Here is a 25,057-nt window from a genome sequence, read left to right as displayed (position 1 = left end):
GCTCTTAGCACTGTAGTCTGAAGCAGGCAGCAGAGGGAGTGGGGCCGAAGAGAGCACCTGTCCCCCACCCTGGGGTTCTCCTGCAATGGTTCATCTGGGTGCAGGCCATGTGCTGAGGACTCGGTGTACATCGTGTCCTCTGAGAAGCCTCCAAAGCAGTTCTTGCTGTTATCGGAGCGCACAGCCTCTGGGAAGGCCTGGCCAAGCCCAGCTAGGGTTTTGTTCCCAGTGCACCCTGCACCACCATAGCTGCTCCGTGGGAAGAAGCAGAGGCCTCCAGGATGAAGTGGTCTGACTCTAGGCCCGCCCAACCCACCCCTGCTCCCATGCAGGATGGACCCATTGCCCACCTGTAAGCCCCTGACCCACTGTGTGAGAACCCTCTGCCCAGCACAAAGAGAGTCACAGGGGCCAAAGACTGCCCCTCCCCAGCTGAGGAAATGTTCAGAAAAGCCCTGTGGCCGTAGACAGTGGGCCCCCATGGATCACCAAAGACCAAAAGCAGGACCCAGGCCTCCTGGCTGCTGACACCATGCTCCGGGATCCCCCATGGGCAGCAAGGTGAAAGTACCCAGGGAATTTAGGGCTTTGCGCGAGCTACTGGAACTGCTCAGGACAGCAGGCGGGCAGTTCTGGTTTCTAGGCCCTTACAGGCCTCGCCCATGGGCGCAGCTGAGGTTCTGCCCGCCCCCACCCCAACCCACACCCCTGAGAGCTGCCTGCTCCTGGGCCCTCGGACGGATGTGACCATTGTCACACAGATGGCCGAGCCTCTTTCCTCCTGTGTCAAGTGGGGCAAGAACAATAGCGCTGCTTTCGCCCTCAGGAAGACCGTGTAAGGGAAGATGGCTTCTTCCAAGCGTGCGGTCAGCCAGCTCGGGCCCTGAAACTCTAGGTCCTAAGCCGACAGGCGTGGCGCCCAGGAGCACTGGGGACCTGACCTCCAACTCCCCTTCAGCACGGAGAACCCCGCACCAAGAGCGCCGCAGCGCTGGCTCCCGCCTGCCGCCGACCTCCCCTGCAGAGGGGTTGCAGCCACCTCTGCCTCTTCTCTCCGTCCGCCTCCGCCTCCCCCGCGCCCCCCGCCGGCGCTCGCGAGAGGGTGGAGGAGGGCGGGACTTGATTGTTTTTCCAAGACCTGACACCGGCAGTCTTCGAGGTTAATCGGCTGTCTGCGCTCTGAGGGCCGGGTGTTGACAGGTCTCAGGCTGCTGGCGAGCAGGCGCGTTGCGTCGGAGCCCGCGGTTGGGGACAAGGCTGTCGCGGGCCGCCTGGCCGGGCAGAGCTCTCCGAGGTGCTGAACTCTCCCACTCGGGCCGCGCGCAGCCTGCGCCCGCGCGCTGAAGCTGCGAGTATGGTACCGGGAGACCTGGGAGACGGGCGGCTTGCCCTCGGGGATTTGTGCGGGCCGTCTCGGGTGACCTTGGGCACCTAGGCTCCACTCCGTACCAGTGATGAGCCCGCTGCTCTATCCCGGAGCCCGCGCCCCTTTGTGAGCTAGGGTTTCCGGCGGGGGTGAGGGCACGGTCCATGCCCACGGCTCCTCCACCCTGCAGACCCTCGCCTGCCCACTCCCCACTTTCCCAGACTCAGACGCAGCCCTCTCGTCTGCTGCTGCAGCCAACGCGCGGCCCTGAGATTGCCCCGACGGAACCATGGGCCAAGCGCACCCCGCACACCCGTAGCCTCCTGTTGGGGTCAAACCCTTGCGGCCCACAGTCAAACCACAAGCAGGACCACATATGGTCGTGAAGCTTCCAAAAGCACAAAAACACTTGGGGTTCAGGGTGCGTGGTCAGGGCGGAGGCGGGGCGCGTAGCGGACCCTGCCGTCTGCTTCCTCCCCAGCCCGCGAGGGGGCGCCGCGTCCCCATGACTACGCGGACACCCGCTCCCCCGGAGGGCAGCGCCCCCCGCAACCAGCGCCGGCGACAGTGGGCGCTGCCTCGCCCGAGCAGCGAGCTGTAGGCCGGCGCTAGGCGGGGAAGCGGGCCGCTGGGGTCCCCGACACCCGGGGTGGTGACCCCCGCGCGTCGCCGCCGGGTGACCGGCTGGGGCGGGCGGCGCGGCCCCTCCGCGATTGGCTGCTTCCCCGTGACATCACGCGGCTCGGGGAAAAGTGCGAGCGTGAGCGCGAGTCGGAGCCACAGCGCCGGAGCCGCAGGCGGAGCAGGGGCCGCCCCTCCGCACAGGCCCCGTCCCGCCCCTGGCCCGGTCCGGCCCGCGGGCCTCGCGTCCGTGTCGCCGTCTGTCGGAGCGAGTGCAGCGGGCGCGGCGGGGTGAGTGACTCCGCAGGGCGCGGGGGCGGGGGCTCGGCAGGGGGGGACGCGGGTCCCGGGATCCCTGAGGGTCCCCAGAGCTGGGTCCGACGGGGGCCCATTGGTGGCGAGCACGGTACCGGGGCCCAGAGGCCCGGTGGCGAGGGACCCCGCGGGAAGAGGCCGGGTCTCGAAGCTTTACTGGTGGTTTCTAGGAGAAGACGCCCATAGGGACTGGGCCGGAGGAGCGTCCATCCCGAGTGGCCTGGGGTTGCCCTTTGGCCGGGACCCACACTTAAGCCCCCACCCCAAGTTCGGCAGGTCGCGGGGCGCAGAGCCCCAAGAGCATTTTCCCGCCCGTCTCCCCGCACCCCCCTTTCTACCGGGGCCGCCCCGGGGCTGCCAGCCCGCCAGCGCACCGAGTCCTCATCGGCGACCTTGAGCCCCGACGGAAGGCACTGTGCCCTCACTGCTCCTGCCCTCCCGGACCATCCCGCGCTGCCGGGGCTCCGAGCCGAGCCGGGGGCCCCAATCCGAGTCTTCACCCGGGCCTCCCGGCGGAAGCGCGGGCACGAGGTCGGGCCGAGTCCCCGCGCCCCTCTCCCTCCCCACAACTCTGGAGTCACCACGGACAGATCCAGAGCCACAGCTCCCTCCCCAGATCTCCTGGCTGGCGTCCTCAAAGCCAGGGATCTGCCCCAAGTGGCTCGGTCAGGTTCGGGGAGTGCAAGGGCTCAGGCCCCAAAAGCGGGGTGCCCACGCCCAGAGGCCGTAGGTACTAAGGGCGGCGCGCCGGGGAGCCACGGGGCTCCTAACCTGGTGGAGATGCGGAGGAGCCCCTGGGCGCCCCGAGGCCACCCGAGCCGAGAGCTGGAAAACCAACCCGCGCCCATTCGGGTCGCGGGCTGGACAGGGCCCTGGAGCAGGGACGGAGCCCGGAGCGGGAGGCTGAGGAGGGCAGGAGTCTTGTACCCGTCGGACCCGAGCCTCAGCGCCTCTATGCGATGGGCTGTGGCTCCTAGCTTGGCCCCTCAGGGCACACGGAGCTGAGCCCAGTGACCTTCAAGGTTGGAGGACCGTCTCGGAGGCCCCGGACAGAAGTCAGTCCGGGCTTGTGTTCCGCGCTGACTCCTGAAGGCGCGCACGACACCGGGCGCCCGGCTAAAACCATCAAGTCAGGGGTCAAGTCCGAAAGTCTGGGGTCCTCCAGAGTCCGAAGCGTCCTCACCTGGGCACCCCGAGGCCGCGGATCGCCACCCCCACGCCACCCCCAAGCGTTCACAGAGAGCCAAGGTCTGGGCCGAGCCTCCCGCCCGGCGCGGAGATGTGGCTAGTTCCTCGCCTTCACCTCGTGTGTGCTCGTGTGCATAGGTTCACAGCTGCAGCACCCGAACTGCGTGTGTCCCCCAGACACGGAGGACCGCAGCCCAGGCACGAACAGGCGTGCACATACACGTGTCCACGCGGGCGGCATGCTCACGCGCTCTCAGCGCACCGGTATCCAGGCAGGGCCGTGGCACACACGCACATGCAGGCAGCTACTAGCGTCTACTCGGGCTCCCGGGCAATCACACACAAACACAACTCGCACTCGCCGTCCTCCCACGCGATTCTCACAGGGTGTGGGGTGCAATCCAGGTACCCTAAACTTTTTCACAGTGGAACCCTGCGCAGAGCGGAATGCAGCTTCCTGGTGCCTAGGGCTGATCCTGGAGATGGGGCCCGTGCCTGGAGCTCTATATTTATGGATGCCCTGGAGTTGGGGGCGGTGGCGAACGGGGGCTGCCCGCTTGGGTCGGGAGCTGGCACCCAGGAACCGACATTGCCATCTAGCGGTGCACACAGGCTGGGCCGTGGCTGCCTGCCGCTGCGGATAGGAGCCGGTCCGGGATTCCAGGAAATCGCCCCAGGGGGCTGTGGGCCGAATGTCTGCAGGGACCCAATGGGCACCGGAAGGCCAGTTGGGCCCAAGCTGCCACCAGCCACTTATTTTGCTGCTTTCTTGTTTGGAAGCAGTTTGAACCCAGGAGGACAGGAGAACTCTTGTCTTGGGAAAGCTAACTGGATCCCACTTGGGTCCTTTGCGGAGTGTAGAGGTGGCACATTTATTCTGAGTACTGCTCAGTACCCTGGAGTTCTGGGTGCTAATCCTGATCCCACCCCTACTTACAAATTGGGTGATTTAGGGTGAATTACTTAGCCTTCTCCTCTGTGTGAGGATATTAACATCTGCAGGCTGAGTTGTCCCCACATTTTTTCTTTTTCATACAAAAGCCCGGGAGGGGTTCCTGGCCCACGCCTTCCTCAGTGAACCCTGTTTGCAGGATTCTAGCCCTGGGAGGCCCGGGCTGACTGACACTGTGGGCCCACCCTGTCTCCTGCAGCACAGGCTTGCAGGCAGCAGTTTCTCCACCTGCATGCTTCTACCCTCCTGGTTCAAGGGGTGAAGCTTTGCTTTTTTTTTTTGTTTTTGTTTTTGTTTTGTTTTGTTTTGTTTTGCTTTTTTTGAGACGAGGTCTCGCTGTGCAGTTCAGGCTGGCCTTGGGCTCACTTTGTAGCCCAGGCTGGTCTTGAACTCACAACGATACTCCCACCTCAACCTCCCGAGTGCTGGGATTACAGGCGTGAGCCACCACGCCTGGCTGAAGCTTTGCTTTTTTTTTTTTTTTTTTTTTTCTGTCTTTTTCCTTTTTATCAGTACCAGGGATGGAACTCACAACTGCCTGCTTGCAAGGCAGGCGCTTATGCCGCTGAGCTAAATCCCCAGCCCTTGAAGCTTTGCTTTGTTGAGACAAGGTCTCACTGTATAATCCGGGCTGGCCTCAAATGAGGCAGTCTCTCTGCCTCAGCCTCCCAAGTGCTGGGATGACAGGCATTTGTCTCCACACCTGACAGAGGGTGACACTCCAGTTTCCAATTCGGGAACTCTCACAGTTAAGCAGGGTGGCAGAGGCCTTCTCTGCCCTTTGCCTTGATGTGCAGTGTAACCTTGGGGAAGGCTGCTCAGCTTCTCCTTCTGTGCCCCATGCATCTGAACAGGAGGCTGGGTCCACGACTGTAGTGGTGGGCAGGAGTCTGGGGCCACTGAAGCCTGTGGCTGCAGCCTCCAGGGCCATTTCCATGACATCCAGTTGGGCAGGTCTGACAGCTGCTCAGGAGGGCGGCTCAGGACAGGATGGGAGACTTCAAAAAGGGGAAGGAGAGGGGCGGGCCGCCAGCTTTTGCTAGTGCCTTCTCCATGCTGGCTGCTGTGCTGCCTTCCTCAGTCACACACACAGACGCACACAAGTGCGTCCTCGGCTGCGTGTGGCCAAGATGGGGCCGCGCGCGTCTGTGACGGTGTGTGTGTTGGCGGGTGTGAAGGAGGCTGGGCTGTCGCTGCCCTGGCACTGGCGCTGGGCGTGGGCCTGGCTCACATGTATGGAAGTCGGAAGAGGAGGAAGAGAGCGCGGTGGGCGGAGGCCGGCGGGGGAGGGGCGGAGGGCCGGGCCCTGGGCGCCTGCTGCCTCCTGGGCTTGGCTGTGGAGGGCCACAGGTCCCCCTGTGGCTCCTCTCTCTGGGACAGTCCTTTCATCTTCGGGATTCCCTGGCCATTCTCGGGGCCAGCCTTGACGCTGGGGAAGTCATGGGGGCCCTTCCTTTATTTTTACACTTACTTACTGGGGGTTGAACCCTTAGAGCCCTGAGCTACACCGCCAGCCCTTTTTATTTTGAGACAGAGCGTCACTGTGTGGCCTGGGGGACCTCAAATCCGCTCCTTCCGAGTGGCTGGGGTTGGAGGTGAGCACCACCACTCAGGGCTTGACATGGGCCTTTAGGCTTCTGATTCCTCAGGGGTCTGAGCTCCGGGATTTGGAGAGTCCCCAAGGTCCCCTGCTGGCCCATTCTGTGCCCTGAGTTGGGGCTAGGGCGGACAGGGGTGCCAAGCTGCCCTTTGAGGCCTTCTCTTCCTCACCCTCTCCTACTCCTCCTCGTCCTCCCTGGGGATTCCCCTCTGCCCCTTGGAATAGGCTCTGCGGCCCCATAGCCTCCTCTGCTAGAATCCTCAGAGGACTGCTTTGCCCAGACCCCATCAAGAGGACATCGGAGAGCCACAGGACCTTGGTGGGGTTCAATAACACCTCTGTACCTCAGTTTCCCCATGTGTAAGTAGTAAAAGCTACCTGCTTCGTAGGAGTGTTGCAGGGTGCAATGAGTTAACACTCTAAGCAGTGTAGAAGGTGCAGGCCCTCAGGAGGTAAGACATGTTAACTGCTAATGTATATTTCCATACAGTGCCTGTTTCCAGTGTCTGATGGGATCTAGGCCCTTGGCACTGTCGATTAAGAAAGGGCCAAGTGGGGCCCTGGATGGAGCTTAGCATTGCAAGAGAATCACCTGCCATGAGCTTCGTCCCCAGTGCTACAGACACATGCATATGTGTACCCCGAGTCTGGGTGGTGGATGAATGGGTACCTAGCACCAGAGCCCTCTGGCCACGTATCCCTCCTTGCTGGGCTCCACTGCACAGCCTCTGTGGAGAAGGGCCAGGCCTTTGCTGTTTTGCTAGTTTGTTTGCTTTTTTTTTTTTTTTTTTTTTGTCTTTTTCCTTTTTATCGGCACCGGGGATCAAACTCACGACTGCCTGCTTGCAAGGCAGGCACTTATGCCGCTGAGCTAAATCCCCAGCCCCTTTTTTCTGTTTTTCGAGACAGGGTCTTCTATATAGCCCAGGTTTCCCTCAGCTTCTCAGCAAGCCTCTTGCCTCAGCCTCCTTAGTATTGGGACCACGAGCATGTGTCCCCAGGACTTTTCTCTTGGCATTATAGTCTTTGACCCAGCCACTGTCTTCGACACTTCCTGTGTCTGCCTCCTGCTTGTCCCAGCATCACTTCTTGCCTGATACTTTTGGTTTTTGAGACAGGGTTTCATTGTATAGTTCAGGCTGGTCTTGAACTCACTATGTAACTCACACAAACTTGTGGCAATCCTCAGCCTCAGCTTCCCAAGTGCTGGGATTACAGGTGTGCACCACCACGCCAGGTCTGGACACTTTCCCTGATCACACAGCAAAGGACCATGCCTGGCCTGTCTTCTGAGTCATTCATTCTACCCTCAGCCTGCCGGCCTGCCAGCCTTTTCTCTCTCTTTTTCTCTTTCTTTCTTTCTTTCTTCCTTCCTTCCTTCCTTCCTTCCTTCCTTCCTTCCTTCCTTCCTTCCTTCCTTCTTTCTTTCCTTCCTTCCTTGCTTTTTTCTTTTCCATGCTGTGTGGGTTGAAAGCAGACTGGAGCATGCTGGGTGAGCACTCTACCTCTGAGCTGCATTCCTGATTTTCTTTCTAGCGCTGTATCTGTTGTGCACACATTTCTGTGTCTCCCCAATCAGGTAACACTCTGAGCTGGGCCCTGCGTTTCCTGTGCTATTAACTCTGCCTGCCGAGGCCGAGGCCAGCGACCCCTTGTGACTGCCCAGTGAAGGCACGAATGAGTGGTGCTGGGTGTTGGCCCTTGGTTTCCCTCTGCACCGGCCTGTCCCAGCCAGCACTTCACCCCTCTCTCTCCTTCCTCCTCCAGCCACGGCCGCCCTGCTCACAGCGCCCCCACATGGCGAACTTCACACCAGGCAACGGCAGCTCCGGCAACCAGTCTATGCGCCTGGTCACTGCGGCCCACAACCGCTACGAGACCGTGGAGATGGTGTTCATCGCCACGGTGACTGGCTCGCTGAGCCTGGTGACCGTGGTGGGCAATATCCTAGTGATGCTGTCCATTAAGGTCAACAGGCAGCTGCAGACGGTCAACAACTATTTCCTGTTCAGCCTGGCGTGCGCTGACCTCATCATAGGCGCCTTCTCCATGAACCTGTACACCGTGTACATCATCAAGGGCTACTGGCCCCTGGGCGCCGTGGTCTGTGACCTGTGGCTGGCCCTGGACTACGTGGTGAGCAATGCCTCTGTCATGAACCTTCTCATCATCAGCTTTGACCGCTACTTCTGCGTCACCAAGCCACTCACCTACCCTGCCCGGCGGACCACCAAGATGGCAGGCCTCATGATTGCCGCTGCCTGGGTCCTGTCTTTTGTGCTCTGGGCGCCTGCTATCCTGTTCTGGCAGTTTGTGGTGGGTAAGAGGACAGTACCTGACAATCAGTGCTTCATCCAGTTCCTGTCCAACCCGGCGGTGACCTTCGGCACGGCCATTGCGGCCTTTTACCTGCCTGTGGTCATCATGACGGTGCTCTACATCCACATCTCTCTGGCCAGTCGCAGCCGAGTCCACAAGCACCGGCCCGAAGGCCCCAAGGAGAAGAAGGCCAAGACCCTGGCCTTCCTCAAGAGCCCGCTGGTCAAGCAGAGCATCAAGAAGCCCCCTCCGGGTGCCATGGCCCGTGAGGAGCTGCGCAACGGGAAGCTGGAGGAGGCTCCACCACCGGCCCTGCCACCACCACCGCGCCCAGTGGCAGACAAGGACACCTCCAATGAGTCCAGCTCGGGCAGCGCTACCCAGAACACCAAGGAACGTCCAGCCACGGAGCTGTCCACCACAGAGACCACCACTCCCGCCGTGGCCGCCCCCACCCTGCAGCCTCGGACCCTCAACCCGGCATCCAAATGGTCCAAGATCCAGATAGTGACGAAGCAGACGGGCAATGAGTGTGTGACAGCCATCGAGATTGTGCCTGCCACACCAGCCGGCATGCGCCCCGCAGCCAATGTTGCCCGAAAGTTTGCCAGCATTGCTCGAAACCAGGTGCGCAAGAAGCGGCAGATGGCGGCCCGGGAACGCAAGGTGACACGGACCATCTTTGCCATCCTGCTGGCCTTCATCCTCACGTGGACGCCCTACAACGTCATGGTCCTGGTGAACACCTTCTGCCGGAGCTGCATCCCCGAAACGATGTGGTCCATCGGCTACTGGCTCTGCTATGTCAACAGCACCATCAACCCTGCCTGCTACGCGCTCTGCAACGCTACCTTTAAAAAGACCTTCCGGCACCTGCTACTGTGCCAGTACCGCAACATTGGCACGGCCAGGTAGGCAGGCAGGCGGGCAGGCCCAGGAGGTGCTGGGGGACCCCGACATGGAGGCCCGGCTCCACGTTCACGTTCGCTGAGGATGGAAGTGGCTCTGGCTGGATTTGGAGAGCAGATCCAGCTGGGGCCCAGGAGGCTCTGCGCAGGGAAGTCTGAACTGCCCATGTCTGACGCCCTGCCTCAGGAGGTTGGGGACACTAGCCCGGGTACGCAGTGGCCCCATGGTAGCCAAGAAGCAGCGGAGCAGGAAGGATGGACAAGTGGAGGGCAGCAGAGGGGTCAGGCCCAGAAGGACGGAAGTGTGGGTTCCCCATTCTGGTGTGATCGGTGCTTTCCGTCTCCCTGCGCCCCGCATGTAGGCTCAGCCCCTTTCCCCAAGCCCCATGGGGGGGCGGGCAGAGCTGCCCTTTGCCACAGCTGCTCAGGCAGCCGCTGGGGCTGCTGTGTGTGTGGGCGCAGGCTAGGTGCCCCAGGCCTCTCTTTCCCCTCCTGTTCCCTCGCGCTGGCAGGAGGCAGCAGTCAGGTCAGGGAGGCCCAGGCCAGGGCTCTCAGCTGCATTCCTACAGGTTTAAGGGAGAAGAGAGAACTTGGGGACCCACTCAGGCCTCAGCAGAACTTCCTGCCTGGCAATGGCTGGTCCAGGTGGCCTCTGACCAGCAAGGCCGATGAGCCCCATGGAATCACAGGTCCCTTCCGCAGCCCAGTGGGAATCCTTTCGGGAGCCCCAAGGATGGTCTTTCATCAGTGTTCTGCTTTCCCACAGGGAGCCCTGGCCAAGCCCCAAGCCTCCTAAGCCCACCGGGCCTGGTCCCACGGCTGTCCCTCCCCGCAAAGCTGCACAGCCTACTCCCCCGGAAGGGGCTTTTATATATTGGAAAGAAAAGCTTTTATTGGGAAAGAAGTTGATTCATTTTATTCATTTCTTAGTAACAAGGAGCATGGTGGGTACAAAGGGGGACTGGGAATGGAAAACCCTGGGTGGGGGTGGGGTTGTTCCAGAATCCCTTTCACCACCCACTCTGGGCTCCGGGGTGGGAGGGGGTGGTGGAGGGTGTGATTGATGAAGCTGGAGTAGCAAAGGCACTGCTGGGTGGGTCCTGGCTGTACCAGCCTGGATCAGTCCTTCCCCTTCCCTTTTTTGGCTGGAAAACAAGAAACAATGTTAGCCAGGTTATGGTGACTCAGTAGAAACCCCTACCCCAGACATCAAAGAAAATCTTGTACCCTCGTGATTTTTTTTAGTTTGTGAGGTACTGGGTATTGAACACAGGGCCTTCACATGGAGGTACACACTCAGCCTTTTGTAAAAGTTTGACAAGTCTTGGTGAGTCACAAAATTGCTGAGGTTGGGCTCCAAACTAGATGCTCCTGCCTCAGCCTTCCAGTGTGCTGCGATTAGAGGCACACACTGCCACACCATTTCCCTACTGAATTTCTATCAGCTGACCCGGAAGCTGGTGGGATAGGCAGTCGTTGTAATGCCAGGCTTTCCATTCCACTTTCACTGTGTATATTAACCAGGAATCAGAACTTCCAAGTTCCCGGTCCCAGGAGCGGGGAGCAGCCTCCACCTCTGCCCTGCTGACCCCTTTGGGCTGCTGAGAGGGATGCAAAGCCCTTTTCATCTAGGAACCAAAAAGAGGACCCTGTGGTGGCCCCAGCTGGAGACAGGCCCCAGAGCGCTCTCGCTGGAGCTGGGATGTTCCAGGGCTTAGTGCACCTATGCAGAAGGCTTCTCGAAGGCCAGGCCAGGACACTGGTGCGTCGCTGGCCGGGCCACTGGACTCCAGGTTTCACCACTGTCCTAGGGTGTGACTGCCCCTGCGACCCCATCCCGCGCCCACCTTTGGCCTTGGCTTTGGTCTTGGGCGCACAGGACTTGGTCACGCGGATAGTCTCCTGGCACTGGGCATTGTACCGCGCCTTCTTCAGGGTGCCTTGGCGCGCTTTGGTGCCGCTGCCCCCATCGCATGCCCCCCAGTTATCGAACTTGTACTTGCAGTCGGCTGGTGGGAGAGGGCCCAGTCAGCGAGTGCGCAGGTGTGTGCGCCCCCACACACGCCCCCCGCCTCCCTCACCTCCGAACTCTTTCTTCCAGTTGCAGGGAACCCGGCAGCGGATGCGCTGCGTCTGCGCCCCGCAGGTGCCCTCACGGAAGCCCGCTCCGCAGTCCTTGCTGCTGGGGATGCAGGGGCCCCAGGTCCACTCGGCGCACTCGCTGCCTGCGCTGACCTTCTTGCCCTTGTCTGCGGGGAGGGGACAGAGCTCAGGATGCGGGTGCTGGGGCTCCCCTCTCGGAGTCCCTGGGGCCCCATAGGCCCCAACTCTCACCTTTCTTTTTGGCCACCGTGGAGGGCAGCGCCAGCAGGGCGAGCAGGGCGAGGAGGAGGACGCCTCGATGCTGCATCCTGGGGGGAGTGGCGTCAGGGTTCCTCGCCGACCTCTTCCCCATGTAGTCACCCACGCCTCCCGCCTCCCAGGCCCCTTCCGTGGATCGGGGCGCGCCCCGAGTACGGGTCCCCGGGTGCCGCGATCGGGAAACCCGGCCCCCGCGTCCCGTCCCCCATCGCTCCGCGCTCCGCGCCCCGCGCTCACTCGCTCGCCTGCGCAGCTTGCGTCCTCCTGCGCCTGCCCTGCCCGTCCAGTCCCGTCCCGCTCCGGCCGCAGCGACCCCTTTTGTCTTCAGAACCGGTCTGAACCGGTCACATGGGCCCCTGCCCCTCCCCCACCAAGGAGGGCTGCTCCGCCCCGCCCCCTCCCCGCAGACCCGCGCCGCCCCGACCCCAGCGTCCCGCCCCGTCCCGCCGGCGCCGTGCCTCAGGCCGTCCTGCGGCCCTCCGATGGCCCCCATCTCAGGGGGCTGTCGCCCCGGGTCTCTGCCCCTCCCCACGCGGCCCCTCGTGGAGCTCTTCTGGGGTCCCCGGTGCTCGGGTGCAGACTCCACCTAGGCTCGCGTCTCGGGGACCGGCGGTCTCAGCTGCTTGGAGAGCCAGGACCCGGAGCAGGCGCCCAGGTGGCGGCGGGAGGGCGAACGCGCGGGCACAGGTTGGAGGGCGGGGCGGAGGGGCCGGGCTTAGGGACCCCGCGTTGGCTGAGGAATTCCAGACCCCGCTGCCCGGCTGCCGCGCCCCCACCCTGCGGTGGTGCAAGCCGGCCCCAACCCCGGGGAGGGGCTGCCCTGGAGGAAGCCGCGCGGCCCCCGCCCCACCCCTTCCACTCATTGTTGTCCCAGCCTGGAGCGGGAAGCCCGGGAGCCCGGCTCCGCCCTCGGCCCCGTGAGCCCAGAGGTCAGGAGCTGGGCAGGCCACCCCCCACACACACACACACTGCCCGGCCTCGCTACGTCCACTCCTCAACCCCAGGGTAACTCAGAGGACCCCTCAGCTTGAGGGGTTTGGAATAAAAGCCAAAAGAGAAAAAAAGCGAAAAATATCCACTTTACTGAGTCACACCCAGCTGTAAACATGTCACCGAGAACCCTGCCCTCCCACCCCGGTCCCAGGCTGCACAGTCCACGTGAAACGCTGGGAACACGGGAGGGTCACCAAGGTCGGGTGCCAAGCAGACCAGGGCAGGCCAAGGCAGCAGGCCATTCCGGGTGGAGGTGGGAGGGTGGTAAGCAGGGACAGGGTCCGCGAACCCGGGAGCGCTGCAGGCCCTGGGGACCTGGTGGCAAGAACCTCTTCCGGAAGCTCTGGGCTGTGCCCTGCCCCCAATCCTCAGAGAGAGCACCTGCCGGGGGCTGAGGGCGAGGCTGTCCTGCAGTGGCCCAGCTGCCCGGTTCCTGCTCCCTATGAGCCTGGTGGACAGGATGGGGGCTTCGGGGTGGGGGTGGGGGGAGGCAGGTGACCGCCCCAGCTCCTCAGAGTCCCTAGATCATCAGGGCAGCTCCTTCCCTGGAGGAGGGTCCCCCTCCTGGCTGCTGCGACTGGAATGTGGCAGTGAGATGCACACCAGGGGCAGTTCATCTTTGGCAGTCCCTCTGCTGCCCGGGGGGCCTCTGGGCTGTGTCTACACAGCGGTCTCCTGGTCCTCACGCTGGATCATCTGGTAGTGCTGCCTGTTCTCCAGGTATGCGGCAAGCTCAGTGTCCTGCGCCTTCTCTGCCCGTTGCCGAGGGGTGTCGCCCTGGGAAAGGAGAATCAGGAAGCTATGAGGGCACCTGAAGCCCTGGAACCAGCTCCTACCTGCTGGTGTGTCTCAGGGTCTGTACTGTGTGGCCAAGGCAGCCCACGCCCCCCACATGTGGGAGGGAGGGCTCACCTGCTGGTCTGTCTTCATGAGGGAGGCGCCGGCTTCCACAATGTAGTGGCAGATGGTGCGCTGGCCCAGGGCTGCTGCTTGGTGCAGGCAGGTCTCCCCGCTGGGGAAGAGGGGTAGGCTGTGGACCCTATGCAGGCCTCTGGTGGCCATCAGCAAGGGCTGGAAGCTGGGAACTAGGGGACAGGGCAGCCGCAAGGAGGCAGCCTGGCCAGGAGAGTTCATGGGCTCCGACCCACCAAACAGGAGGAAGGGGAGGCAGAGGGGTGATTTTGGAGTAACCAGGGCTGGCTCCCAGATACTCACTTCTCCTCCACAGCATCGAGGATCTCTGGGGGTGCTGTGGAGGGAATCTTGAGGTCAGAGAGGCCTGGCAGTCCCCAACTCCCAAAACTGGCCCCAGGTGCAATGGCTCACCATGGTCCAGCAGGTAGCGGACCACCTCCTTGCTGCCCGCGCTGACTGCATGGTGCAGGAGCGTGCGACCCCGTGAGTCCCGGTGCACAAGGTCCCCCCCAGCTCGGTGTAGCTCCTGTAGCTGAGGGCAGAAGACAGTAGGCCTGGGTCTCCTAGGGCACCCAGTTTGCATGGGTCTACAAGCACTTACACCCACAAAAGCTGACACACCACTGTCTGGGTGCTTTGGGGGTTCCTACGAAACCTGCCTTTCTCAGCATCAGAAAAGCTGGCCCATGAGACATCTGTGCCTCGGACAGCTGGGGCCAGGTGGGATGGACTCACTGCCATGGAGAACCGCAGGGGGCCAGACAGGGACACATGACAGTGCCAGGCAGGCTGGCTCCTGGCGCAGACCCCACCTCCCGGGGAGGGGCTGTACCTTACAGAAGTCATTCCTCTGGGCGGCCTCAATCAGCGCCTCACCTGCATGAAAGACCTGCCCGTCACAAGAAGGCGAGCCAGGGCTGGAGGTGTGCACACGCACGTGATGGAGATTGTGTGGTGTGTGCAATTACATGAGCCATGGGGTCATGGCACATGGGCCCTGTCCCCCCACTGAGCCTCACGTCTATGACAGGGAAGGCAGGAAGGGCTCACCTGGAGGGGGTACAGTGTCCCCTTGCAGTGACCTGCAACAGAGCAGGATAGATGTGACCCGGCTCAGCCAGGCCTGGCCAGTGCCCTCCCTTGCCCCGGCTGGTGGGGGAATGAGCAGAGGCGGAGGCTGAACCTTGAGGGCCTCACTTGCCAGTGGGGATATGGGGGTGCAGACAGGTCAGGGGGTAAATAAGGGACCGGAGGTGCAAGTGGGGAGAAGGGACCTGGGAGAGAGCTCCTGAGGAGGACCCAAGCTGAGGTTCAAATCGAAGGGAAGGGACAGCCTGAGGCAGCAAAGTGGAGTGTCCAGCTCAGCCACAGAGGCCTCCAAGGAGTGCAGTGGGGCTGGTGGCCAGTCCCACCGGTGGCAGGAGGGGTGCTCAGAGACCACAGGAGTCGGGGGAGCACAGGAGTTAGTGTGTGTGTGGGGACACTGTGGCCGGGTCACCCTTTCAGGCACTGGTTGTGGGACGCCGGGGCCTTGTGGCTTGCCTGCTCATGGACAGACTGGGGCTAAAGGCAGGAATCTGGAAGCCACCAGCTACAGACAGGTATACAGCCAGGGGACAGGGGAGCTGGGGTCCTGGGACTCACCGGGGCGTAGGGGAGCAGGGGGAGGAAGGGAGAGGGGACGTGGGGGTGGGGAGGTCGGGCCTGGCCGATGCCCCCAGCAGCTCGGGATCCAGGATATAAATCTCGTCCTGTGCAATCTCGGTCACGTAGTTGAGGTGCTCCTGTCGGTAGGGAGTCAGGGCTGAGGCATGAGCAGTCTTTGGGGTCCCCAGTGGGGCCCTGGGACAGCACGGGTGGAGGAGCTGGAGAAGCTTCTGCCTGAGCAGGGCTGCAGGATGCAGGAGGCCAGGCGAGCCTTGCAGCCCCAGCCCTGCTTCCCACTGCCCAAGGCCGTGTTTCGCTGTCCAGCCTCTGCCCAGGTGCCCTGGCTCTGTGCCATTTTCTCCTGTCTCTCATGGTGCTGTGCTTCCAGGCTCTCCAGGCTGGCGAGCAGCCTCACAGGGAGGCTCACTGGGAGGGGTGCAGAGCACCATGTGGGGCGCCATGCCTGTGGAGCTCACCTGCGCGCGGTCGATCCTGTAGAAGCGGCTGGCTGTGGTGGCTGCAGAGAGATGGTCAGCCAGGGATGAGGGCGGAGTTCTGGCCCTGACCCAGGGGAGGTGGGCCAGCCTGAGTCCTTGGGGCTGACACTGGGTGCACTTACCATCCAGGAAACACCACTTGGGTGACAGTTTCTGGCACGTTGGGGACTTGGCTCCAGCACCATCGGACTCCTGGAGAGATGCGAAGGTCAGGGTAGGACAGACCTGGGAGCAGGGGGTGCCCCACATTCTCCTGCCCCGAGTCATACCTGCTGCAGCTTCTCAATGTGGGCACGGCAGAGCTCTAGGTCGCTGTCTCCGGGGACTACCACAGTGCCCAGGGGCACGGCTAGGGGAGAGTGGCCCGTCAGCATGTGGCTGTCTCCACTGCTGACCTGCAGGGCCCAGCAGTGCCCTGCCCGCCTGGCCCCAGCCCCGCTGCCACTCACAGGCCTCCTTGAGCTGCTCCTTGTCATAGTGCAGGGCCTCATAGTCGTGCATGCTGACCCTGCTCACCTGGATCCGAAGCTGCTCTGGGACAGGCTGCTGGCTGTGGGGTGGGGCAGATCAGGCATGGGAGCCAAACTCACCAAGGCAGACAGACAGATGCCTGCCGTCCTCCCCGAGCCCTGGGGCACTGGAATGCTATTCCCCAACCCCTGTGAGCCAGGGATGGAACCCAGGGCCATGCACACTAAGGGAACATGCTAGCCAGTCCCAGCAGGCAGTCCCTTTCACAGCTAGGCAGCTGGGGCTCACAAAGGGGCGGCTGAGGCGGGGTCATACTCGCTGTGCAGGGGTGCAGCACTGCGCCGCTTGGCCTTCTGCACCATGGTGGCCTGATTGCGCAGCGCAATGCGGATGCGTGAGGCCGCCAGCTTGCAGGGCTCGCCGTCCACCTGCACTGGGATGGCCTTGGCCGTGGTGAGCAGCACCTCACGGCACTGTGTCAGCCGCTCGCCGTGCCCGCCCACCTGCAGCGCTGCCTGCAGGCACAGAGGGCTTGGGTCAGGTGGCACTGGGGTTCCAGACAGACAGACCCCCAGAGTGCAGAACAGTGGGGTGAAGGTGCCGCTAGGCCTGACATTCAGAGAACACGGGCTAAGCCACTCCAGTCAGGTGAGGGCAACTGTACCCTGGCCACTGACAGAAGTAGGGCTGGCTGTGCTCGTGGGCACTGGGCAGAGGGCCACTCACCAGGGATGTCATGGTGAAGCCAATGACCTCGAGGTAGCCATCGTCATGCCGCTGAGGCTCAAAGTCGTGGTGTTCCCCAGGGTGGCCCCAAGGCATGGTGCCTGCACAGTACCTGATGGAGGGCAAGGGGTAGGCTCTGGAGTGGCTCAGGATGGGCAGGAGGGATAGCTGGGTGTACCTGGAGCCCACTCCTCACCTGGGGATGTTCAGGAAAACGATGCACTGGGGTTTGAGGTCCTGAATCTTGGGGGTCAGGTCCATCCCGTCACACTGGAGGCGAGAACGGGGGAGTACTGGGTACACCCATAAAGGTGGTCTCCCTCCCTGCCAGGCCCACTGCTTGGCCAGCTGCCCTACTCACCACAACTCGGATGTGCTTGGCCAGGTCCTTGGAACTGCCCATCAGGAAGTCAGAGAAGGCTGTCTGTGGGAGACAAGGTATCACCACCTTGTGACGGGGACTTTCCCTTGTTGCTGCAGCAAGGTCTGGTGGCCTGGCAGACATGGGCCATGGCGGTTGAGGTGGTGGCAAACCCCAACTCACCCCGGCATAGAACATCTTGTTCCGGAAGCGGCTGTTGAATTTCTCAGGGTTGGCCTCTGCATGAAGATAGAGGCGGGCACTGTCAAGAGGGCGCTTCCCAGGCTGGGGTGCAGTAGGAAGCTGGGACCCTCCCTGGACCCTCCCTGCCCTGGCTGCCAACCTCGAGACTCATGAAACTCCAGGGTGACGTGGGCGTCGAAGCCCAGGCTGAAGTAGTTATTGAAGACATCCAGGGGCAGCTGGAGGAGGGGCAGGGAGTGGGGTGGAGACAGAGATGAGGATGGCCTCGCCCATGTCCCCTGGCTAAGACAAGGCCAGGGCTGGCTGCCACACTCCCTCTTCTGTGTTTCCAGAGGCCTCCACCTGGGGACCCTCTGCCAATGCCGTCCCTGCCTCCCCGGCCCCAGGGGGCATGCCTGCACCCCTGTTGGGGGCCCACTGCACTGTGTCCCCATGCCAGGCACTGCACGAGCTCTGAGTGGGCACTGGGTTCTCCACTGCTCTCAGCAAGGCCTGGTACAGAGTGGGTCCTCGGTAAATATTTGCCAGTGGCTGAATAAAAACTACTTTGGCAGGCAGCAGCACTGCTCCCAGGGGATGTCTGGAGAGGCCAGGGGACCCACCCCAGTTCCCAGAACCCACAGGAGGGAGTACAAACCGCTGACCCACCCTGTCAGTGGCACCCTCATCTCGCTCCTCAGGCCCCGCCTCAGGGTTGGGCTCAGCCCGGAGGTCCCAGCGATCTAGCTGCACCACATTGCCCTCTTCCACGTGGGACAGGATCTTGGACACGGGCTCATCAGTGTAGCCCTGGCAGGAGGAAGCCAGGGTGAGCCCTCCTGAGCCTGAGAGACCCTGGCATGAAGTCCCCTCTTGAGGGTACTCACCCCACCCCAGTTAAGGGTTCGAGCCAAGTCGTTGCCCGTTCCTAGAGGCAGGATGGCCACAGGGGGCGGTGGTTTCAGGCGCAGCTGGTCCAGTGTGGAAAGAATCCAGCCGACCTGCAGGGGAGCAGAGTGGGCAGCTGGTCAGCTCCCGAGAGAAGGAACTGGGTGGGGGCTGCCCTGCTCTGAGGACCCACCGTGCCGTCACCCCCACACGCCAGGATCCGCAGGTTGTGCACTTTGCGGTACATTTCCAGTCTGGGCCAGGAAAAGACAGGAATGGGGTCAGAGGGTGTGTGTTGCCCCATGAGAGCCAGGTGTGTCCCTCGCCATCCCCCAAAGAACCCGCCACGTCCTTACGCCTCCTTGGGCCCGCCCTGGCTCAAGTCAAAGACTTGCCGGGGGTTGAGGTACCAGAGGAAGGACTGGATGATCTTGGCACCCTGTGGGGGACAGGAGGATAGGCTGTTGAGGTAGAGAATGAGGGGAGGCAGGAGGCAGTGGGTAGGATGTGGAACAGAGGCCCATCCAGGACGAGTGAGCAGGACAGGCCCTCTCAGGATCCCGGGGAAACAGATGGGGACAGAAGCCCAAGGTGGACCCAGGAATTCTGCTGGGGGAGGCGGGGGGTGCGGAGTGAGAGACCCCAAACTGGAGCCCTGGGAAGTGAAGGCTGTGCTTACCTGGTTGCCTCCACTCTTGGGGTTCACAAACACCAGCAGGGGCTTCATGAGTGGGGATGGGGTGGGCCTGATGATGAAGGGTCTCCAGCGGCTCTCCTTGGGGACACAGAGCTTGTAAGGCTCTGCCCTGTGCTTGCGGTCCCCTCCCCGGGCCTCTGGGTAACACTCCTTCCCCTCGCTCTGCCACCCTCGTGCCATGAGGCCAGGGGGACCCAGCTGTGGGACACGCTCTGCGCTCCAACCTCAGGCCCCTTCTTGCTGGATTTCCTCTTGAAGGATGCTCTCTTCTTCTTTTTGCTGGCCTTGAGGGTGTTCTGTGAGAAAAGCAAGGGTGTTCATGACAGGGGGGCAGGCTAGTAGCCCCAAGACAGGGGTGGCAGGGGCGGCAGAGGCAAGGGACTCACCTGGGGCCTCCGGGCGCGGAGGATCCAGGTGGGCGGGATGACCACGGCTGCATGGACCCCCAGGGAGCAGGGCTCCTCGATCTGCTGCAGCATGAAGCATGACACCTTGCTGTGGTACTGAAGGGGGGCAGGCAAGGCTGAGCCGGGCTGGCCAGGACCCGGACCTGCCCTAGCACGGTGCAGATAAGGGCAAGGACACCACTCACCGCCTGCTTGCACCAGGAGCAGCTGATGGCCACAATCTCCTTGCTGTGGAATGCGAACTTTTGCTGGAAGCCCTGCAGGTGGACAGGCTGGCTTTACACAGGATCATGGCCAAGACCCAGCCCCTCCTGGGTTGCCAGCCTCTCAAGCCAGGAGACCAAACCCACGTTACAAGAGCTCGGAAATATAAAGTAAATCTTCCCTGGCACACCAACGGCCAACTGCTGCCTGACCCGAGTTCCCTGTTTCCTGCAGCCAGATCTGGCCAGGCCCTGCCCACTCTCTGTCCACCTCCCAGCCCTCAGCACAGGTCAGTAGGGCTGCTCTGATCACAAAAGGAGGCGCAGGCGCCACCTGCACACGATAGACAGGAAGCAACCAAGCAAGTGACTGTGGGATATGCTGGGAAGATGCTGGGCCTGTCCCTGTGCCTCGATGCCTCAGCAGGGCCAGTCACCACGCAGCTCAGTCATTATCGCCAAGCCAGTGAATGAGTCTTCATGAAGGGCTCGGACGAGGCCGATGCAGCCAGACAGTGCTCTAGGAGCAAACCCTCCTCCCTGCCCTTCCACTCACACAGAGACTGAAGGTGCAGCCAGAGTACTTAGGGCCTGAGAGGCAGCCTGAGGAGCTACACTCGGGGCAGGGCTCAGTGGGAGGCCAGCTGGGGCAGTGGGGGCCCTCACCTTCCCGCAGTGCCGGCACTTGCCATCCTGCCGCCGCCTGTGCACCCAATGGTGGCGTACGAAGGTCGGCTGGGGCAGAGAGAAATGTCACTGGGGTGAAGGGCATGGCGCTGGAGAGGCCCAGCTCTGAGGCTGAGACTCATAGGAGGGGCACACCGAGGTGCAGGTGCCCCACCTGTGGCAGGCAGGGCTTGCCAGGCCTACCACCTGAGCCCCTGATGGTACTCTGGAGGCTCTACAGAGAGAACCCATCAAGAACTCAGGGTGTCCTGGTCCCTAACCATCTTGTGCACTTACTTCTCGGATATTCCTCGAGCCGGATTCCCGAAAAGATGGCTTACAGCGGAAGTTTATCTGTGACAAGTGCAGTGACCAATGTCAGAAGCTGCTTTGAACAGGGTCATCCAGTCCCCCTCGAGGGCAGAGCATCCCAAATCAGCCTGGGAGCCCTCAGGATATGGCTGCCTCCTCCCAGAAGTCCTCCTTTTCGCTAGCCAGAAGGATCTTTCCTTCCTGGTCTCAGGATCCCAGGTGCTCCGTGGCCTTGTCCCACTCAGATAGGACCATGGTCACTGATCCTATTTCCTCACTCCTAGCGCCCCAGCTGAGGAAATGCAGGGATCTGAGCCCTGCTTGCAGGCTGTACGCTAGGGTGTCGAGTGGGTTCGATTTCCACCGTCCACGACTAGGCTGCATTTCAGCTTCTCTTCTCCTGACCGTGCCTGCTTGGCCCCAGAAATCACAGGAGCCTCCGTCTATGGTTCAGGGCCAGCAAAGCAGCCGTCCCCAGTAGAGCTCCTGCAGGCCAGGCTGCCCTTGTTCATGCCCCCTGCCCCCTGTACTACCGAGTCCCTGGCCCCAGGGTCCTTCTGTCCTTCCCCTTAGAAGCACAACACCCTGGTCCTCCCCCAGCTGCATCATACACAACGGTCCTTGGGAATGGGGGTTTTTCCAGAGGCAGCACATAGGGGACAGAGGCAGACGTGGGTGCCACAGGACAGGCCTTGTCACAGTCAAGCAGCAAACTCAATGGCCTCTTCCAAATGTTAGCATGGGTGTGATAAAGAAATGGTCTTAGATCACCACTTGTTAGCTTGTGCCCTCAGCCACCACTCAGGGAGCCCCACTCTGCCAGGTGTGCCCCAGGCAGCAGGTACAGCAGCTACCAAACAGGCAAACAGGGCCAGGCGCAAGGCAGGCATCTGGCTCAGGGTCCTTATTTCCCTACCACACATGGCGCCTTGCTCCCGGGCAGGCAGTCTTACTGGTGGGATGTGTGTGTAGACATGTGAGCATGTGTGACACTCACCTTCTCCAGCTGCTCAATGCAGGGGGTGTGGACCACGATCTTGCAGGCTGCACACTTTTTCCTGGGCACCGATTTCTGCTGCAGGACACAGAGGCCCCTGAGGCACCAGCCGGCACCATTGTGGCCACCACCTTGGGCGAGCAGGGTCCCAGCACATCTCCCCTGCTCATTCTGGACACAGCGGTCCCAGTGTCTGGCATCAGGACCAGCTCCCATTTGCTTGGCCCAGGGGTAGCGCACAGGTGAGGACTCAGGTGAGCTCTCCCCACCTTGGGATGGGGTGCAGCTGTCAGCCCTGTGCCTAGATCCAGCTCCACCACCAGGGGGCAGCAGCCCCACAGAGCTCACTCACCAGCATCTTGGCCACGCAGTACTGCTCCCCAACATAGCAGAAGTCCCCAGACACGTTGGTCTCAAACCAGATGTGCTCCCCATATGTGGCTGACTCCTAGACCGTAGGATGAGCATGGTCAGTGTACACTAGCCACCTGCTCAGCCCCCATAGTGCCTTCCCAGCTCTTCCTCTCTCAAGGCTCCAGCCACAACCCACTGTCCTCTAGCCTGTCTCCAAGACTGTCTACTCCTTAGGCCTGGCTCAAAGACAGCTGGCCCAGGAAGTCAGCCCGGACCCCACACGCCAAGGAGCTCTTTCGACCCTGGTGTTCACAAGACCTCTGTCCCATGGCTGGTGCCTGGCTAAGTACCCAGTTACTCACACTCCAGTCCACAGTGCTCCGTATCTGACGCTCAGATTCGCCACACGGGGCCCCAAGGGTGGGAGGGGGCGGTGCCAGGTGCTGGAGGCCCGACTTGGTGATGGCTTTCCTACAGGGAAGGGGACAGCTGAGGTTCCTGCTGAGCACAGCTGACTTTTCCTTCCCACCACCTGGAGCCGCCACTCCACCAAGGCCAGATGGAGAGTGCAGCGACAGGGTAGGCAGAGGAGCCGAGTGGCATCTCTGGCATCGATGTCCCCAGCCAGAGACTTGGTCCTGGCTTCCAGCACGGCCTGGATGGAGCTCAGAAGGAGCCACTGCCAGCCAGGCGGGGGCTTGGAGGCCCTGCCCGTAAGACCCCCACAGGCTGCTGCAATACCTACACGAGGAGGGTGCTCCAGGCCTGGGGTCCTGCCGCTGCCTTGCGCCGCAGGGCTACCTGGCGCCTGCGGGACAGCAGGCGCACCCTGGCAGGGATGGTGGGGCTGAGGGAGGAGCCCGAGGCTCTTCGGCCAGGGCTAGACTGTTGGCCTGAGGGCCACCGCTGGCTGAGGCGACGATAGTGGCCATGCAGGCCCCAGAGGGTATGGTCGTACAGCATGTCAGCAGGTAGCAGGTGGGAGGATGCCTTGCGCAGACACCGAGGTACAGGCAGCAGTGGCCAAGGACCCCGGTGCACAGCGGGCTCTGGCATCCCGGTGCCAGGCTGAGTAGAGCTGGATGCCCTGGCCATCACCTCCTCTTCCTGGACTCCCTCCTCCTGCATGCCCACAAGTGCAGCCAGCAGTAGAGGTGCGCCCCGACCCTGGGCCCCGGTGGCAGCAGGCAGCAAGGCAGGCACCTCATTCACAACGAAGCGGGGGTTGCAGGTAGGGGGTGCAGTGCTAGAACGCCGGCGGCAGCTGGCTCCCCGGGCACCTAGCCCACAGCCTGGGAGGCAACCCTGGAGTTGGGCACTGGAGCGGCGCCGCTCTGCCAGTAAGGAGGAGGCCTGCCCAGCAGGTGAGCGTCGCCGGGCCTTGCTGGTGGGCAGCCCTGCAGTAGGCCACCGCCGTCCCTCTCCAGGGCCTGGTGCCTTCCGCTGGAAGTGTTTCCTAAAGAAGGTCTCCATGCCAGGCCGGGCTGGGGCTGTGGGCAGAGACCAGGAGCATCACAAGCTGGCCAAGCTGCAGCCCATTAGTGTCCAAGGGCAGAGAAAGGTGCGGGGGTGAAGATACCCTGACCTCCAGGAAGTGAGTGTGGGGGTCATGGAGTTCACAGGGAGCCCACGTTTAGGACTGCCCCTCTTCCCTGCAGTGAGGAAGAATCCCAGGCTGCCTGGGGAGTCCTGGGTGGGTGGCCTTCCCCACCTGGGTCCTGCAGCACAGAGTCCTGGACCCAAAGGGCTTCCTGTCCCCTGCCAGGAGTGGTGGGAGAGCACTGCGAGTGGAGTCTGCGGAGGCTGACTACAGGGCGCAGGTTTTGCCCCAAGCATGGGGTGAGTGCGGCTCTCTGTAGAGGCCCGCAGTGCTGAGCAGACCCTGGTCAGCTCCTGCACGCTCAGAGCCAGGCCTGGAGCCAGGATGAAGGTGAGCACCCCTAAGCCCAGGAGCCAGGCCTCCGAGACAAGGGAGCCAGCCCTGCAAGGAGTAGCCATTCCTGCCTCTATTCAGAGGAATGTGGCAAGAGACTTGGGCCAGAGAAGGCTTTGGATTCTGCAAGTGTGTCTGTCTGCAGCCCCGAGAGCTCTCTGGTATTCAGTGGCTCAGTCTCACCTCTGAGGGGCAGAGTGGGAACATTCACGTGACACCTGTGGACCAGGCATGCTGTCCCTGGGCTCTGAAGCTGGACTCCCTTCACTAGTGTCTCCCCAGCCCTTCCCTCGCACAGGCCACGCTCACCGGACCCTTGGGCCTGTACATTCCTGACACTCAGAGAAGGGCATGATGCCTCCCAAGTGCCCAGCATGTCTGTGTCCCCACCAGGGGATCTCTTGGGCCCTGGCCCCTGAGTGTAGGGACAGCTGGGACTGGAGCCACCTGGCCAACAGGAGAAAGACTTCTCCCTGTCAGGGGCCTGGCCAAAGCCAGCCACGGAGAGGGTGCCCGGGCCAATGGTGAGTTGAGGAGTCTGAACTAGCGCGACCAGTATGCAGAGAGGCAGCAGGGTCTGGGGAACCAGTGCGACTGCCCAGCTCAGGGCAGTATCTTACAACCCCGTAACATGGGTGCCTCTCAAACCAGATGTCCTGGCCAGCAGGTGAGCTCAATACCTTGCTCAGCCCATTACCCACACTTGCTCCATGAGCCCTAACCACCCCATGCTGTGTCCCTGCTGAGGAATCTGCCCAGAGGCTGGGGGGGGGTGAGTGGAGACAGGCAGAGGGCAGGGTCTTCCGCTTGTATACTGGTGGGGGTTAAGGTGGAGAGGCTTTTGGAGGGAACCATGCTCCTTACTCAATGCCTGCACTGCCCTGGGTCATAGTCCTCACATGGGGCAGCAACAGGAACCCGTTTCACAGAGGTGAGGAAACCGAGACTTAAAGGGAAAAAGGACATGCGCATGTCACACGGCCAGCTGGTGTCAAGAGCCGGCCAAGCTCTGGTCTGTCTGCTTTGGGCGGGGTCTGCTGCATCCTGTGAGAGGAGCCTGCTGCGCGAGGTGGCCTCAGCACTGGCCGGCCAGCCCTCCCCAGGGTGTCCACTTTCCCCACCAGTCCTCACAGGCCACCCTGTGACAGCTGCCCAGCCTGGAGGAGATTAGTCACCC

At 62.2% G+C, this 25,057-nt stretch overlaps 3 protein-coding genes across 16 annotated transcripts in view; 1 reads left to right on the top strand and 2 right to left on the bottom strand.

Annotated features, from left to right (window-relative positions):
* The first annotated feature begins 2,142 nt into the window (after positions 1-2,142).
* Positions 2,143-10,173, top strand: Chrm4 (cholinergic receptor muscarinic 4). The gene is made up of 2 exons (XM_005001576.4): positions 2,143-2,278; positions 7,810-10,173. The coding sequence occupies exon 2, from the start codon at positions 7,840-7,842 to the stop codon at positions 9,274-9,276; it is 1,437 nt and encodes a 478-aa protein (XP_005001633.2). The 5' UTR covers positions 2,143-2,278; positions 7,810-7,839; the 3' UTR covers positions 9,277-10,173.
* On the bottom strand, positions 10,158-12,437 carry Mdk (midkine). Of its 3 annotated transcripts, none has more exons than XM_003465173.5 (5): positions 12,217-12,437; positions 11,604-11,680; positions 11,351-11,518; positions 11,117-11,278; positions 10,158-10,414 (listed from the first exon to the last, which is right to left on the bottom strand). In XM_003465173.5, the coding sequence occupies exons 2-5, from the start codon at positions 11,677-11,679 to the stop codon at positions 10,389-10,391; spliced, it is 432 nt and encodes a 143-aa protein (XP_003465221.3). In that variant the 5' UTR covers position 11,680; positions 12,217-12,437; the 3' UTR covers positions 10,158-10,388. The 3 variants fall into 3 exon arrangements, with proteins under 3 accessions (XP_003465221.3, XP_063083924.1, XP_063083925.1); XM_063227854.1 differs by lacking the exon at positions 12,217-12,437 and adding an exon at positions 12,089-12,110; XM_063227855.1 differs by lacking the exon at positions 12,217-12,437 and adding an exon at positions 11,868-12,021.
* Positions 12,438-12,690: 253 nt separating this feature from the next.
* The window catches only part of Dgkz (diacylglycerol kinase zeta), a 37,598-nt gene continuing 25,231 nt past the window's right edge, over positions 12,691-25,057 (bottom strand). For 3 of the 12 annotated variants that reach the window (XM_063227850.1, XM_063227851.1, XM_063227852.1), the window contains exons 2-31: positions 22,310-22,418; positions 21,946-22,041; positions 21,594-21,671; positions 20,582-20,638; positions 20,285-20,353; positions 19,601-19,672; positions 19,395-19,511; positions 19,233-19,304; positions 18,991-19,086; positions 18,668-18,750; positions 18,505-18,565; positions 18,311-18,424; positions 18,093-18,233; positions 17,584-17,662; positions 17,424-17,479; positions 17,241-17,303; positions 17,076-17,149; positions 16,880-16,991; positions 16,442-16,668; positions 16,132-16,232; positions 15,952-16,031; positions 15,805-15,874; positions 15,662-15,702; positions 15,183-15,322; positions 14,589-14,620; positions 14,371-14,414; positions 13,950-14,070; positions 13,839-13,872; positions 13,536-13,635; positions 12,691-13,400 (exon numbers count right to left, since the gene is read on the bottom strand). In XM_063227850.1, coding sequence (XP_063083920.1) covers positions 13,284-13,400; positions 13,536-13,635; positions 13,839-13,872; positions 13,950-14,070; positions 14,371-14,414; positions 14,589-14,620; positions 15,183-15,322; positions 15,662-15,702; positions 15,805-15,874; positions 15,952-16,031; positions 16,132-16,232; positions 16,442-16,668; positions 16,880-16,991; positions 17,076-17,149; positions 17,241-17,303; positions 17,424-17,479; positions 17,584-17,662; positions 18,093-18,233; positions 18,311-18,424; positions 18,505-18,565; positions 18,668-18,750; positions 18,991-19,086; positions 19,233-19,304; positions 19,395-19,511; positions 19,601-19,672; positions 20,285-20,353; positions 20,582-20,638; positions 21,594-21,671; positions 21,946-22,041; positions 22,310-22,418 — 2,656 coding nt within the window. In that variant the 3' untranslated portion in view covers positions 12,691-13,283. Of the gene's footprint in view, positions 13,401-13,535; positions 13,636-13,838; positions 13,873-13,949; positions 14,071-14,370; positions 14,415-14,588; positions 14,621-15,182; positions 15,323-15,661; positions 15,703-15,804; positions 15,875-15,951; positions 16,032-16,131; positions 16,233-16,441; positions 16,669-16,879; positions 16,992-17,075; positions 17,150-17,240; positions 17,304-17,423; positions 17,480-17,583; positions 17,663-18,092; positions 18,234-18,310; positions 18,425-18,504; positions 18,566-18,667; positions 18,751-18,990; positions 19,087-19,232; positions 19,305-19,394; positions 19,512-19,600; positions 19,673-20,284; positions 20,354-20,581; positions 20,639-21,593; positions 21,672-21,945; positions 22,042-22,309; positions 22,419-22,692; positions 23,438-25,057 lie in introns of all 12 variants that reach the window. The other 9 variants (XM_013147454.2, XM_003465168.5, XM_063227845.1 and 6 more) reach the window with 8 other exon arrangements.

The sequence above is a fragment of the Cavia porcellus genome, unplaced genomic scaffold, assembly GCF_034190915.1.
Source record: "Cavia porcellus strain 051 isolate PalLab524CR breed Dunkin Hartley unplaced genomic scaffold, mCavPor4.1 scaffold_17, whole genome shotgun sequence".
In the NCBI taxonomy this organism is placed as follows: Eukaryota; Metazoa; Chordata; class Mammalia; order Rodentia; family Caviidae; genus Cavia; species Cavia porcellus.
Note: the sequence above shows the minus strand (reverse complement) of the source record. Positions and strands in the feature narration are given on the sequence as shown.

Coding starts and splice junctions, on each gene's coding strand:
- Mdk (XM_003465173.5), bottom strand. CDS start 11,679: ATGCAGCATCGAGGCGTCCTCCTCCTCGCCCTGCTCGCCCTGCTGGCG. Junction 11,519..11,603: donor CACGGTGGCCAAAAAGAAAG/GTGAGAGTTGGG, acceptor CCCTCCCCGCAG/ACAAGGGCAAGAAGGTCAGC. Junction 10,415..11,116: donor GACCAAAGCCAAGGCCAAAG/GTGGGCGCGGGA, acceptor CTTGTTTTCCAG/CCAAAAAAGGGAAGGGGAAG.
- Chrm4 (XM_005001576.4), top strand. CDS start 7,840: ATGGCGAACTTCACACCAGGCAACGGCAGCTCCGGCAACCAGTCTATG.